The sequence below is a fragment of the Nanorana parkeri genome, unplaced genomic scaffold (genome assembly GCF_000935625.1).
Source record: "Nanorana parkeri isolate BGI_ZX_2015 unplaced genomic scaffold, ASM93562v1 scaffold3511, whole genome shotgun sequence".
Lineage (NCBI taxonomy): Eukaryota > Metazoa > Chordata > Amphibia > Anura > Dicroglossidae > Nanorana > Nanorana parkeri.
Genome location: NW_017309779.1, coordinates 33,604 through 46,362, shown reverse-complemented (window position 1 = coordinate 46,362; position 12,759 = coordinate 33,604). Strand labels below are relative to the sequence as shown.

General features: G+C 53.1%; 1 protein-coding gene across 1 annotated transcript in view; it reads left to right on the top strand.

Annotated features, from left to right (window-relative positions):
* Window positions 1-21: 21 nt before the first annotated feature.
* LOC108803229 (DNA polymerase theta-like) overlaps window positions 22-12,759 on the top strand; it is a gene marked incomplete at its 5' end in the record, with an annotated part of 26,906 nt that continues 14,168 nt past the window's right edge. Inside the window, 6 exons of the mRNA XM_018575069.1 lie at window positions 22-266; window positions 1,870-4,472; window positions 4,733-4,876; window positions 6,528-6,721; window positions 7,812-8,052; window positions 12,356-12,549. Of these exons, the coding sequence (XP_018430571.1) occupies window positions 22-266; window positions 1,870-4,472; window positions 4,733-4,876; window positions 6,528-6,721; window positions 7,812-8,052; window positions 12,356-12,549 (3,621 nt within the window). The remainder of the gene's footprint in view (window positions 267-1,869; window positions 4,473-4,732; window positions 4,877-6,527; window positions 6,722-7,811; window positions 8,053-12,355; window positions 12,550-12,759) is intronic.

The following is a 12,759-nucleotide window of genomic DNA, read 5'->3' as shown; positions in this document are numbered from 1 at the left end:
CGGTGTTCTGTCTGTGTTGCAGGTATAGTGACGGTGTTCTGCAGTCGTCTGGGTTGGCACAACATGGAACTCTTGCTGTCGCAGTTTCAGAGCCGCTTGACATTTGGCGTGCAGCGCGAGCTCTGCGATCTGGTCCGCCTGGACCTGCTTAACGCTCAGCGGGCCCGAGCGCTCTACAATGCCGGTTTCATTACCATCAGCGAACTCGCCAGAGGGAACGTCACTGACGTGGAGGCGGCACTGAAGAACGCAGTGCCCTTTAAAAGGTGAGTGACCCTGTCTGCTGTACAGTCTGACCCCCTCCCCCCCCCATCTGCTACAAAATGCTGCAGTGTAGGAGAAGCAGGGAGCCGGCCCTGAGGTTCGGGTGGGCATTACTGTTTTTTTTAGCACTTAACCTTTGCAGTGCACAGTGTTGGGGTAGCCCCACTGCAAGGGCTAAGGACACTTTTGCCCGGAGTTCTTCTTTAAGTAGCGTCTGTTCTCCATCCTGGTTTTCTACATGTGTCATTTTTTTTATCGTTTTGTCTACACGGTAGGTGAAGGAATTGGGGTGTTCTGAGGGGTGAAGGAATTGGGGTGAAGGTGCAGGAATTGGGGTGATTTGAGGGGTGAAGGTGCAGGAATTGGGGTGATATGAGGGGTGAATGTGCAGGAATTGGGGTGATCTGAGGGGTGAATGTGCAGGAATTGGGGTGATCTGAGGGGGGAAGGTGTAGGAATTGGGGTGATTTGAGGGGCGAAGGTGCAGGAATTGGGGTGATATGAGGGGTGAATGTGCAGGAATTGGGGTGATCTGAGGGGTGAATGTGCAGGAATTGGGGTGATCTGAGGGGTGAGGGTGCAGAAATTGGGGTGATCTGAAGGGTGAAGGTGCAGGAATTGGGGTGATCTGGGGGGTTTAGGGGCAGAAATTGGGGTGATATGAGGGGTGAAGGTTCAGGAATTGGGGATGATCTGAGGGGTGAAGGTTCAGGAATTGGGGATGATCTGAGGGGTGAAGGGGCAGGATTTGGGGTGATATGAGGGGTGAAGGAATTGGGGGTGATCTGAGGGGTGAAGGTGCAGGAATTGGGGTGATATGAGTGGGGGAGGTGCAGGAATTGGGGGTGATCTGAGGGGTGAAGGTGCAGGAATTGGGGTGATCTGAGGGGTGAAGGTGCAGGAATTGGGGTGATCTGAGGGGTGAAGGTGCAGGAATTGGGGTGATCTGAGGGGTGAAGGTGCAGGAATTGGGGTGATCTGAGGGGTGAAGGTGCAGGAATTGGGGTGATCTGAGGGGTGAAGGTGCAGGAATTGGGGTGATCTGAGGGGTGAAGGTGCAGGAATTGGGGTGATCTGAGGGGTGAAGGTGCAGGAATTGGGGTGATCTGAGGGGTGAAGGAATTGGGGCTAAATTAAAAACAGTTATGCTCACCTGAACCTGGGAGCTGGCTGGCTGTTACTCCGCTCCCTGCCAATGTCCCTCGGCGTCCTGTATCCTGTATAGGACGTCATGACTCATGGAACCTTCAATGAATCTGTTCTGTTATCAGCCTTCTGCGCTGCAGAACTTAGACTGGGAGAGGGAGGGGAAATGCTGAGCCAATCCGAGCTCTTCTCCTTTGCACAGTGCTCTCGGTAAACACTGAACACATGCTTGCAGACGGAGAGAGTGATGACCTCATCAGTGTGCCGCACTTCACTCCCAGGTTGCGGGCAGGTTGGTGACCACACTGTATTGCCTAATTGCAATGAAGAGAAGTGTGGTCACCGGCACGTGGCTGCATTTGGCTCCGGGAACTTGCCCGGCTGTCGCCTTTTATTTTTGGGTTGGCTTGTGATGAATTGTAAAGCTGCGTCCTAACCTCTCTCTCTGTGTCTGCGCAGTGTCCGCCGAGCCGTGGATGAAGATGAGGACGCGGCTCAGGAGCGCCGGGCAGCTCGGTGCATCTGGATATCCGGGAAGAAGGGGCTGACCGAGAGGGAAGCGGCCGAGCTGATTGTGGAGGTGGCCCGGAAACTGTTGAGGGAAGACCTGGCAGGGATGGGGATACGGTGGGATCCCGACGGAAGCTTCGATTCCTCGCTCACCCCTTCTGGATCGTCTCCGGGCAACAGCGTCCATTCTCCCTCCGGGCAAGACAAGAGGTCAGAAAAGGCCTCGACGTCAGCCGGGAATCCACCGGAAAGTGATCCACGCGCGGGGAAAAGTGAACACACCGCAGATCCTGAGAGTTTCAAGACGACCACATTGACCAGCACTATGGGACCAGGACATGTACAAAACTCGGCGCAGGAGGCAACCTTACCTACCAAGAAGGAGGTACTCGTGCACCAGAATGATGGCTTGTCCACTGAACCCCCAATAACCAGAGCAAACGTTGCATTGGACACCAATAAAGAGAATATTCCAGAACCTTTGTCACATGCTTCCAATGAAACACAACCTAAGAGAACATTAACGAGTCCACCGATGACCGATCTTTTCAAGAACATTCGGGAGAAGGTGGACAATAAACCAAGAGGAGAATCTTCAGTTAGCATTGACCCGGACTCTGATGTTCTGCGATATGACCCGGTGATGAAAGGGACGGCTGGAGAGCAAAATAAGAAATTGCCCCTTTGTGAAATAAAAGATCCCTCACGGTATATACAAGGAGAACGTCCTGACGTAGAAGGTACAGGAGCTGCCAATGCATCACCACCAGCTCCCTCTGAGCCTTCCGACACGCTCCAGAAACCTCAATCTGTTCTTGGATCCATTCCCCTCAAACAAGAGGGGACGGAGGCCCCTTGTAGACCAACAGAGCCGACTTCTGAGACCTCGGAAACAAAAACCGTCCCGCGTTTCCTTGGAAACGTCCGCTCTCCAGATATCTGCGCGGCATCGAGGACTTTTGAGGACAGCTTTCAGTTGGACACTCAGACTGAGAAGTTGATGCAGCAGCAGGCGGCGCCGGAGACGGAGCGGCGAGACGGAGATTCAAAGCCGGAAGCTGAGCTGTCGCAAGAGATCTCCGGCACGCAGAGCCTGGCCGCCGTTGAGGTTGTTAGAGAGAGGGCACATGTTGATGCTGGAGATCCAAGAGGAGAACAAATGAGCCATTCAAGTCTGGTGACCGTGAATGGTGTTCAGGAAGGTTTAAATGGCTCAGGTGAGCCCAGAGAGGTCTCTGGAGGACCGGAAAGGGAGGCACCGTTGAAGAACTTTGAGACGTACTCATGGTTGAAGGGTAATGATGTTTCCCTCACAGACACGCAGCTCCAGAGCTTCTTTCAGACTTTACATACCCAACCTACAAAAGAGAGAAGTCCACCACAGAACCTTGACCGGGTCTCATCTGAGATACAGAACTATGTCGCTCCGGAAGAAGAAGATGGTTCACATTGTAATAAAGTTGCAGAAACGAGTCTGAACATGAGCGACAGTTTTCTGTTTGACAGCTTCAATGAGGATCTGGGTATTGTCCCTAAATTAGAGGAACCTGCCATAAACCCAGCAAGTGGAGGTGACAAAGAGCCAGAGGCTACGGTTCAGCTCGGTCTACCTGCTGAAGACATGACGGAAGAGCAGGAGCAACCCATGGAGTGTGGACAAGCATCACTTTCGTTCTCTCAGCTTGATTCATTCCAGATGGTGGAGGTTCTAGATCACGCAGAGCTACCTCAAGTCTCGCAGACTAAAATTCCCCAATGGCCAGACCCAGAAGCATGTGAGATCATGAATCTTGAAAAGAGTCTTGAAAGACAGGAGAGGATGGCCACAGTAAGAGATCATGAGTGGTCTGATCTCTCCTTCAGCTTGACACAAGGGATGCAAGAGCTTCTGGATCAGTGCCCAAGTCCTGCAGGCAATCGCAAGTCCCAAGACCCGCACATGACTCAACCACAACAGATCCTTGTGGATCCTTGTGTAAAAGAGATCTACCCAAAAGCCCTCAGCCAGGAACCACCTTTATGTTTAGGACCTGAATCTCCATCTATGGACCATCATTTTCTTGCTGCTGGTACTTGTAAGTCAACCCATAATGTTGCATCAGAAAAACCCAAGTCCAGACCGGAGAGCCGAAATGACCTCATTCCTCCAACGCCGCCCAGCGTGCCCACCTCAGGAATGATGATGGGAATGTCTTGTGTGAAATCTGGAAAGAGAGATGAGTTTGCTGAGGGCCTGATCTTCCCATCTCTTGATGTAGACGAGGAGATGTTGTTGGGGTCACAGAGTGAACTCGAGGAATATATGGAGGTTGGCGAGGATGAGCCTGTTCTGGATGAAGGTTTCTCTCTGCAGTTATCCCAGGACTCTGCCCCCCTCCCGCCGTCCAGCTCAGAGGAATTCGGCATCATCGACGTGGCCAGCGACCAGAATCTCTTTCAGACTTTTCTGAGGGAGTGGCGGAACCAGAAGACCTTCTCTTTGTCTGTGGCCTGCGAGAAGAGGACGCAACCAGCATCTTCCCGGTCCTGCATTGGAGGCAGGTTTAAACCAGGTGAGTGTTCTTTTTCCATTTCCCGCCATCATACGATCCATGCTCCCGCCCGCTGTGGGCTCCCCCCGTCGCCCGCTCTGGGCTCCCCCCGAAGTCCCGCCCGCTCTGGGCTCCCCCCGAAGTCCCGCCCGCTCTGGGCTCCCCCCGAAGTCCCGCCCGCTCTGGGCTCCCCCCGAAGTCCCGCCCGCTCTGGGCTCCCCGAGTTTGTTGTACAATTGGTGCTTTTATTTTGCTTAATTGCTGTTTTTGTGATCTCTCAGCTCGGTCGCCGAGGCACATACAAGCCAAGGAAGACGGCCTACCCATCCAGGGCTGGGATGACGTCCTGCTGGTCGGCGTGGCTGTGTGCTGGGGAGGGAAGGATGCTTATTACCTGTCCTTACAGCGAGAGCAGGATCAGTCAGGTGAGCCGCTGGGGGTAAGCTTGGTGATTGGCAGGTCCTCTGCATTGGTATATCTATGACTAAGCCCGTATGGGTGAAACGCGTCAAGGGTGGGCGGTCTTTGGACGGGGAATCCTTCACGTTTGAAGCTTTAATCCGCATTAAATAAAGTTAAGTCGGTGTTAAGTACAACAGTTCTGTCCTACCTCTCAGGGACAGAGAGGTAGGACAGAACTGCGGTTGTATGCGGTTATTTAGTTGTATCCTCTCCCTGTCTGAGGTGAACTGTCAGCCCAGTTTCGAGCTGTAAGGCCCCCATAGAGGATGACCTAACCTCTGCCGTAGTCCAAGGATAACAACAGACACTGTGTCAGTGGCAAAGCTTTGTTATGCCTCTTTTTGCATGTCTGTTAACAGCACTGAGTTCATGCAGGAGATAGGACAGCCTCTGTGGGGGTCTAACAGTTTGATGCTTCTGCTCTGACAGGGAGAGAATACAAGTAAATGGAAAAAACATTTCATCTTTGAGATGTAAGGCTGCACAACTATAACAGTTCAGTGCGAGTGACAATTGGCAGGCAAAGTGGAGAAAATACATTTGTTCTTGTCCATTGAGGGACACAGGAATTCAGTTGGGTTAAACTGCCACCTGCAGGAGGAGTGGGCACTGGCAACCAGAAAAATCAAAAGCCAGCCCCCAGTTTTACCCTTCCTCCACCCGGCATGCATCCATTTTTTTGCTAGTGTCATAGGAGGATGGACATATTTTTGGTCTTCTTCATCCTGGTCTGGAGGATCAGGGTGATCGGTGGTCTTCTTCATCCTGGTCTGGAGGAGCAGGGTGATTGGTGGTCTTCTCCATACTGGTCTGGAGGACCAGGGTGATCAGTGGTCTTCACCCTGGTCTGGAGGATCAGGGTGGTCAGTGAACTTCTTCATCCTGGTCTGGAGGATCAGGGTGATCGGTGGTCTTCTCCATTCTGGTTTGGGGAACCAGGGTGATCGGTGGTCTTCTCCATTCTGGTTTGGGGAACCAGGGTGATCGGTGGTCTTCTCCATCCTGGTTTGGGGAACCAGGGTGATCAGTGGTCTTAATCCTGGTCTAGAGGATCAGGGTGATCAGTGAACTTCTTCATCCTGGTCTGGAGGATCAGGGTCATTGGCATTGGTTGTCTTCCCTATCCTGGCCTGGAGGATCAGGGTTATCGGTGGTCTTCATCCTGGTCTGGAGGATCAGGGTGATTGGTGGTCTTCCCTATCGTGGTCTGCAGGATCAGGGTAATCCTCAGTTCTTTCTCCTTGGTCATGTTGGCAGGTTCCCACATCTAGTAGGAGGCGATCTGTCATCCATGCACCTCTGAGTGTTGATCCTTCAGATGGCCCCTCGGTTGGACTGCTTTTGGACACCCAGACTTTATATGAATTCCCTTTTTCCTGGACAAGGAAGAACATTTGATTTTTGTACTTGCCATAAAAGTCAATTTGAAGGTCCCGCCCCTCTGTGGTTTTTCCGTTCATGCCGGGTAGACGAGGTGTCCTACAGAGGCCGGCCTATGATTTTTTAGGTTTGCCATTGTCCATTCCTCCCGCAGGCAGCAGTATAATCCGACTATATGTGTTTCTTTCATGTTGGTGGGTGTGATATCCAGTTTTGGGTTTCCTTTCTTCGTAGACATTAGCGCCAGCCTGGCCCCTCCTCCGCTGGATCAGAACCTCTCGGTGAAGGACCGGCTCTGGCACCTCCAGTCCACATTGCAGCTGAAGGAAGCTCAGAGGGCCATCATGGTGTACAACTTCATTGAGCAGTACAAGGCCCTCGTCCTGGGCTGCCAGGCCTCCATCACAGGACACTTCCAGGACCCAAAGGTGCGTCCTCCTCTCTTTATTTAATTATCATGTTGATGAGGGGGGATGGGAACCAGTACAGAGCACCTCCTCCAGCACAGGGCACCCCCTTTCCTCCAGTACAGGGCACCTCCCCCTCTCCCCTGTGCAGGGCACGCCCTTATCCTCTGGCACAGAGCACCTCCTCCAGTACAGGGCACCCCCTTATCCTCTGGCACAGAGCACCTCCTCCAGTACAGGGCACCCCCTTATCCTCTGGCACAGAGCACCTCCTCCAGTACAGGGCACCCCCTTATCCTCTGGCACAGAGCACCTCCTCCAGTACAGGGCACCTCCCCCTCTCCCCTGTACAGGGCACCCCCTTATCCTCTGGTACAGGGCACCCCCTTATCCTCTGGCACAGTGCACCTCCCCCTCTCCCCTGTACGGGGAACCCTCTTATCCTCTGGCACAGAGCACCTCCTCCAGTACATGGCACCTCCCCCTCTCCCATGTACAGTGCACCCCTTTATCCTTATCCCCTGCTGGGCATTCATTGTAGAGACAGCTCTATGATATGTTCTGCCCCCTGCTGGGCATTCATTGTAGAGACAGCTCTATGATATGTTCTGCCCCCCGCTGGGCATTCATTGTAGAGACAGCTCTATGATATGTTCTGCCCCCTGCTGGGCATTCATTGTAGAGACAGCTCTATGATATGTTCTGCCCCCTGCTGGGCATTCATTGTAGAGACAGCTCTATGATATGTTCTGCCCCCTGCTGAGCATTCATTGTAGAGACAGCTCTATGATGCATTCTGCCCCCTGCTGGGCATTAATCATAGAGACAGCTCTGCAATTAATCCCCAGCAGAGGACAAAATTTGTCTGTGGGTGGAGTGTCCTTAACGGTGCTGGAACAATAAAGTTGTTTTCAGAGCATACTGAACAGCAGTGTGCGGCTTCCTAGGCTATGTAGATAGAAAGCGGCTGCAGGAGATCAGCAGTGCCGAGATGGGAGCACCAAGCACTCTAATTGCCCTCCGGTTGGGATTCACAACCACTTTGTGCCGTCGGTGCAGCGGAACCTGGTGATGGGAAATCTCCTGTAATCCCAATTCTTCTCTTCTGTAGGTGGCCTGCTGGTTGCTGGATCCCGGCTCCAAGGAACGGACCATCCACAACATGGTGGCAAACTTCCTGCCGCATGAGCTCCCCCTGCTGGACGGAGTGGGGACGGGCCAAGGAGTTCAGAGCCTGGGGCTCTGTGCTGATGGTGACCAGTCGGGGCGTTACAGGGCGGCCATAGAAGCGGTTCTCGTCTTCAGCATCATGACCAAGCTGAACGGGCTGCTAGAAAGAGAGAAGCTGCAAGGTAATGACCCCTCCCCCTCTCATCTTAAAGGGCATGTCCTCCAATTGACCACTTGTGTTGGTGTATGAAGGCCTTTAAGTGTTTGAAGGGTTCAGGTATTGGGGGACAGTTGTCATCTTAGTGACATGTTAGGATCCTGTTTGCTCCGTATCACTAAAGGCCCAGTCACGGACTAGTTTCCTGGAACTTCTGGGGGTTCCAGGGGGAGGGGCAGAGACACAAACTACTGGCGGAAATCTCACCATTGTGGGAGGGGCAGAGACACAAACTACTGGAGGAAATCTCACCATTGTGGGAGGGGCAGAGACCCAAAATACTGGGGGAAATCATCATTGTGGGAGGGGCAGAGACACAAACTACTGGAGGAAATCTCACCATTGTGGGAAGGGCAGAGACACAAACTACTGGGGGAAATCTCACCATTGTGGGAGGGGCAGAGACACAAACTACTGGAGGAAATCTCCCCATTGTGGGAGGGGCAGAGACACAAACTACTGGAGGAAATCTCACCATTCTGGGAGGGGCAGAGACACAAACTACTAAGGAGGAAATCTTCCCATTGTGGGAGGGGCAGAGACAAACTACCGGAGGAAATCTCACCATTCTGGGAGGGGCAGAGACAAACTACCGGAGGAAATCTCACCATTCTGGGAGGGGCAGAGACAAACTACCGGAGGAAATCTCACCATTCTGGGAGGGGCAGAGACAAACTACCGGAGGAAATCTCACCATTCTGGGAGGGGCAGAGACAAACTACCGGAGGAAATCTCACCATTCTGGGAGGGGCAGAGACAAACTACCGGAGGAAATCTCACCATTCTGGGAGGGGCAGAGACAAACTACCGGAGGAAATCTCACCATTCTGGGAGGGGCAGAGACAAACTACCGGAGGAAATCTCACCATTCTGGGAGGGGCAGAGACAAACTACCGGAGGAAATCTCACCATTCTGGGAGGGGCAGAGACAAACTACCGGAGGAAATCTCACCATTCTGGGAGGGGCAGAGACAAACTACCGGAGGAAATCTCACCATTCTGGGAGGGGCAGAGACAAACTACCGGAGGAAATCTCACCATTCTGGGAGGGGCAGAGACAAACTACCGGAGGAAATCTCACCATTCTGGGAGGGGCAGAGACAAACTACCGGAGGAAATCTCACCATTCTGGGAGGGGCAGAGACAAACTACCGGAGGAAATCTCACCATTCTGGGAGGGGCAGAGACAAACTACCGGAGGAAATCTCACCATTCTGGGAGGGGCAGAGACAAACTACCGGAGGAAATCTCACCATTCTGGGAGGGGCAGAGACAAACTACCGGAGGAAATCTCACCATTCTGGGAGGGGCAGAGACAAACTACCGGAGGAAATCTCACCATTCTGGGAGGGGCAGAGACAAACTACCGGAGGAAATCTCACCATTCTGGGAGGGGCAGAGACAAACTACCGGAGGAAATCTCACCATTCTGGGAGGGGCAGAGACAAACTACCGGAGGAAATCTCACCATTCTGGGAGGGGCAGAGACAAACTACCGGAGGAAATCTCACCATTCTGGGAGGGGCAGAGACAAACTACCGGAGGAAATCTCACCATTCTGGGAGGGGCAGAGACAAACTACCGGAGGAAATCTCACCATTCTGGGAGGGGCAGAGACAAACTACCGGAGGAAATCTCACCATTCTGGGAGGGGCAGAGACAAACTACCGGAGGAAATCTCACCATTCTGGGAGGGGCAGAGACAAACTACCGGAGGAAATCTCACCATTCTGGGAGGGGCAGAGACAAACTACCGGAGGAAATCTCACCATTCTGGGAGGGGCAGAGACAAACTACCGGAGGAAATCTCACCATTCTGGGAGGGGCAGAGACAAACTACCGGAGGAAATCTCACCATTCTGGGAGGGGCAGAGACAAACTACCGGAGGAAATCTCACCATTCTGGGAGGGGCAGAGACAAACTACCGGAGGAAATCTCACCATTCTGGGAGGGGCAGAGACAAACTACCGGAGGAAATCTCACCATTCTGGGAGGGGCAGAGACAAACTACCGGAGGAAATCTCACCATTCTGGGAGGGGCAGAGACAAACTACCGGAGGAAATCTCACCATTCTGGGAGGGGCAGAGACAAACTACCGGAGGAAATCTCACCATTCTGGGAGGGGCAGAGACAAACTACCGGAGGAAATCTCACCATTCTGGGAGGGGCAGAGACAAACTACCGGAGGAAATCTCACCATTCTGGGAGGGGCAGAGACAAACTACCGGAGGAAATCTCACCATTCTGGGAGGGGCAGAGACAAACTACCGGAGGAAATCTCACCATTCTGGGAGGGGCAGAGACAAACTACCGGAGGAAATCTCACCATTCTGGGAGGGGCAGAGACAAACTACCGGAGGAAATCTCACCATTCTGGGAGGGGCAGAGACAAACTACCGGAGGAAATCTCACCATTCTGGGAGGGGCAGAGACAAACTACCGGAGGAAATCTCACCATTCTGGGAGGGGCAGAGACAAACTACCGGAGGAAATCTCACCATTCTGGGAGGGGCAGAGACAAACTACCGGAGGAAATCTCACCATTCTGGGAGGGGCAGAGACAAACTACCGGAGGAAATCTCACCATTCTGGGAGGGGCAGAGACAAACTACCGGAGGAAATCTCACCATTCTGGGAGGGGCAGAGACAAACTACCGGAGGAAATCTCACCATTCTGGGAGGGGCAGAGACAAACTACCGGAGGAAATCTCACCATTCTGGGAGGGGCAGAGACAAACTACCGGAGGAAATCTCACCATTCTGGGAGGGGCAGAGACAAACTACCGGAGGAAATCTCACCATTCTGGGAGGGGCAGAGACAAACTACCGGAGGAAATCTCACCATTCTGGGAGGGGCAGAGACAAACTACCGGAGGAAATCTCACCATTCTGGGAGGGGCAGAGACAAACTACCGGAGGAAATCTCACCATTCTGGGAGGGGCAGAGACAAACTACCGGAGGAAATCTCACCATTCTGGGAGGGGCAGAGACAAACTACCGGAGGAAATCTCACCATTCTGGGAGGGGCAGAGACAAACTACCGGAGGAAATCTCACCATTCTGGGAGGGGCAGAGACAAACTACCGGAGGAAATCTCACCATTCTGGGAGGGGCAGAGACAAACTACCGGAGGAAATCTCACCATTCTGGGAGGGGCAGAGACAAACTACCGGAGGAAATCTCACCATTCTGGGAGGGGCAGAGACAAACTACCGGAGGAAATCTCACCATTCTGGGAGGGGCAGAGACAAACTACCGGAGGAAATCTCACCATTCTGGGAGGGGCAGAGACAAACTACCGGAGGAAATCTCACCATTCTGGGAGGGGCAGAGACAAACTACCGGAGGAAATCTCACCATTCTGGGAGGGGCAGAGACAAACTACCGGAGGAAATCTCACCATTCTGGGAGGGGCAGAGACAAACTACCGGAGGAAATCTCACCATTCTGGGAGGGGCAGAGACAAACTACCGGAGGAAATCTCACCATTCTGGGAGGGGCAGAGACAAACTACCGGAGGAAATCTCACCATTCTGGGAGGGGCAGAGACAAACTACCGGAGGAAATCTCACCATTCTGGGAGGGGCAGAGACAAACTACCGGAGGAAATCTCACCATTCTGGGAGGGGCAGAGACAAACTACCGGAGGAAATCTCACCATTCTGGGAGGGGCAGAGACAAACTACCGGAGGAAATCTCACCATTCTGGGAGGGGCAGAGACAAACTACCGGAGGAAATCTCACCATTCTGGGAGGGGCAGAGACAAACTACCGGAGGAAATCTCACCATTCTGGGAGGGGCAGAGACAAACTACCGGAGGAAATCTCACCATTCTGGGAGGGGCAGAGACAAACTACCGGAGGAAATCTCACCATTCTGGGAGGGGCAGAGACAAACTACCGGAGGAAATCTCACCATTCTGGGAGGGGCAGAGACAAACTACCGGAGGAAATCTCACCATTCTGGGAGGGGCAGAGACAAACTACCGGAGGAAATCTCACCATTCTGGGAGGGGCAGAGACAAACTACCGGAGGAAATCTCACCATTCTGGGAGGGGCAGAGACAAACTACCGGAGGAAATCTCACCATTCTGGGAGGGGCCGAGACACAAACTACTGGGAGGAATCTCACCATTGTGGGAGGGGCAGAGACACAAACTAGTTCACTTGTGAATGGAGCTGCCCTTTAGAGCCACCTTGGAATTGGAACCCCCCCAGGGATGGTCTGTGATGTAGTTGTATCATTCAGGCTGTTCATCCTCAGATGTATTCTGCAAAGTGGAGATGCCCACTCACTACTGCCTGGCGCTCCTGGAGCTGAATGGCATCGGATTCAGTATGGAGGAATGTGAGACACAGAAACACGTCATGCAGGCCAAGCTGAACGAGACCGAGGCCCAGGCCTACCAACTGGCCGGGCACACCTTCTCACTGACCAGCCCGGACGACGTTGCTCAGGTACCCGACAAACTCCATGCATCTAGTAAAGTTGACTCAGCACTGTGATGTCGGTGGTTATGAAATGCAGAAAGGCTTTTTTTTTTCGCCTCTGATGACCATTGGCAAGCAGCGTCCTTGGGCCCACAACAGGCCTGTCTTTTCCCTCCTCACCTCCCGTGGTGTTACCCCCGAGCATTCCATGAAATGTACACCGGGGGTGGGGGGGGG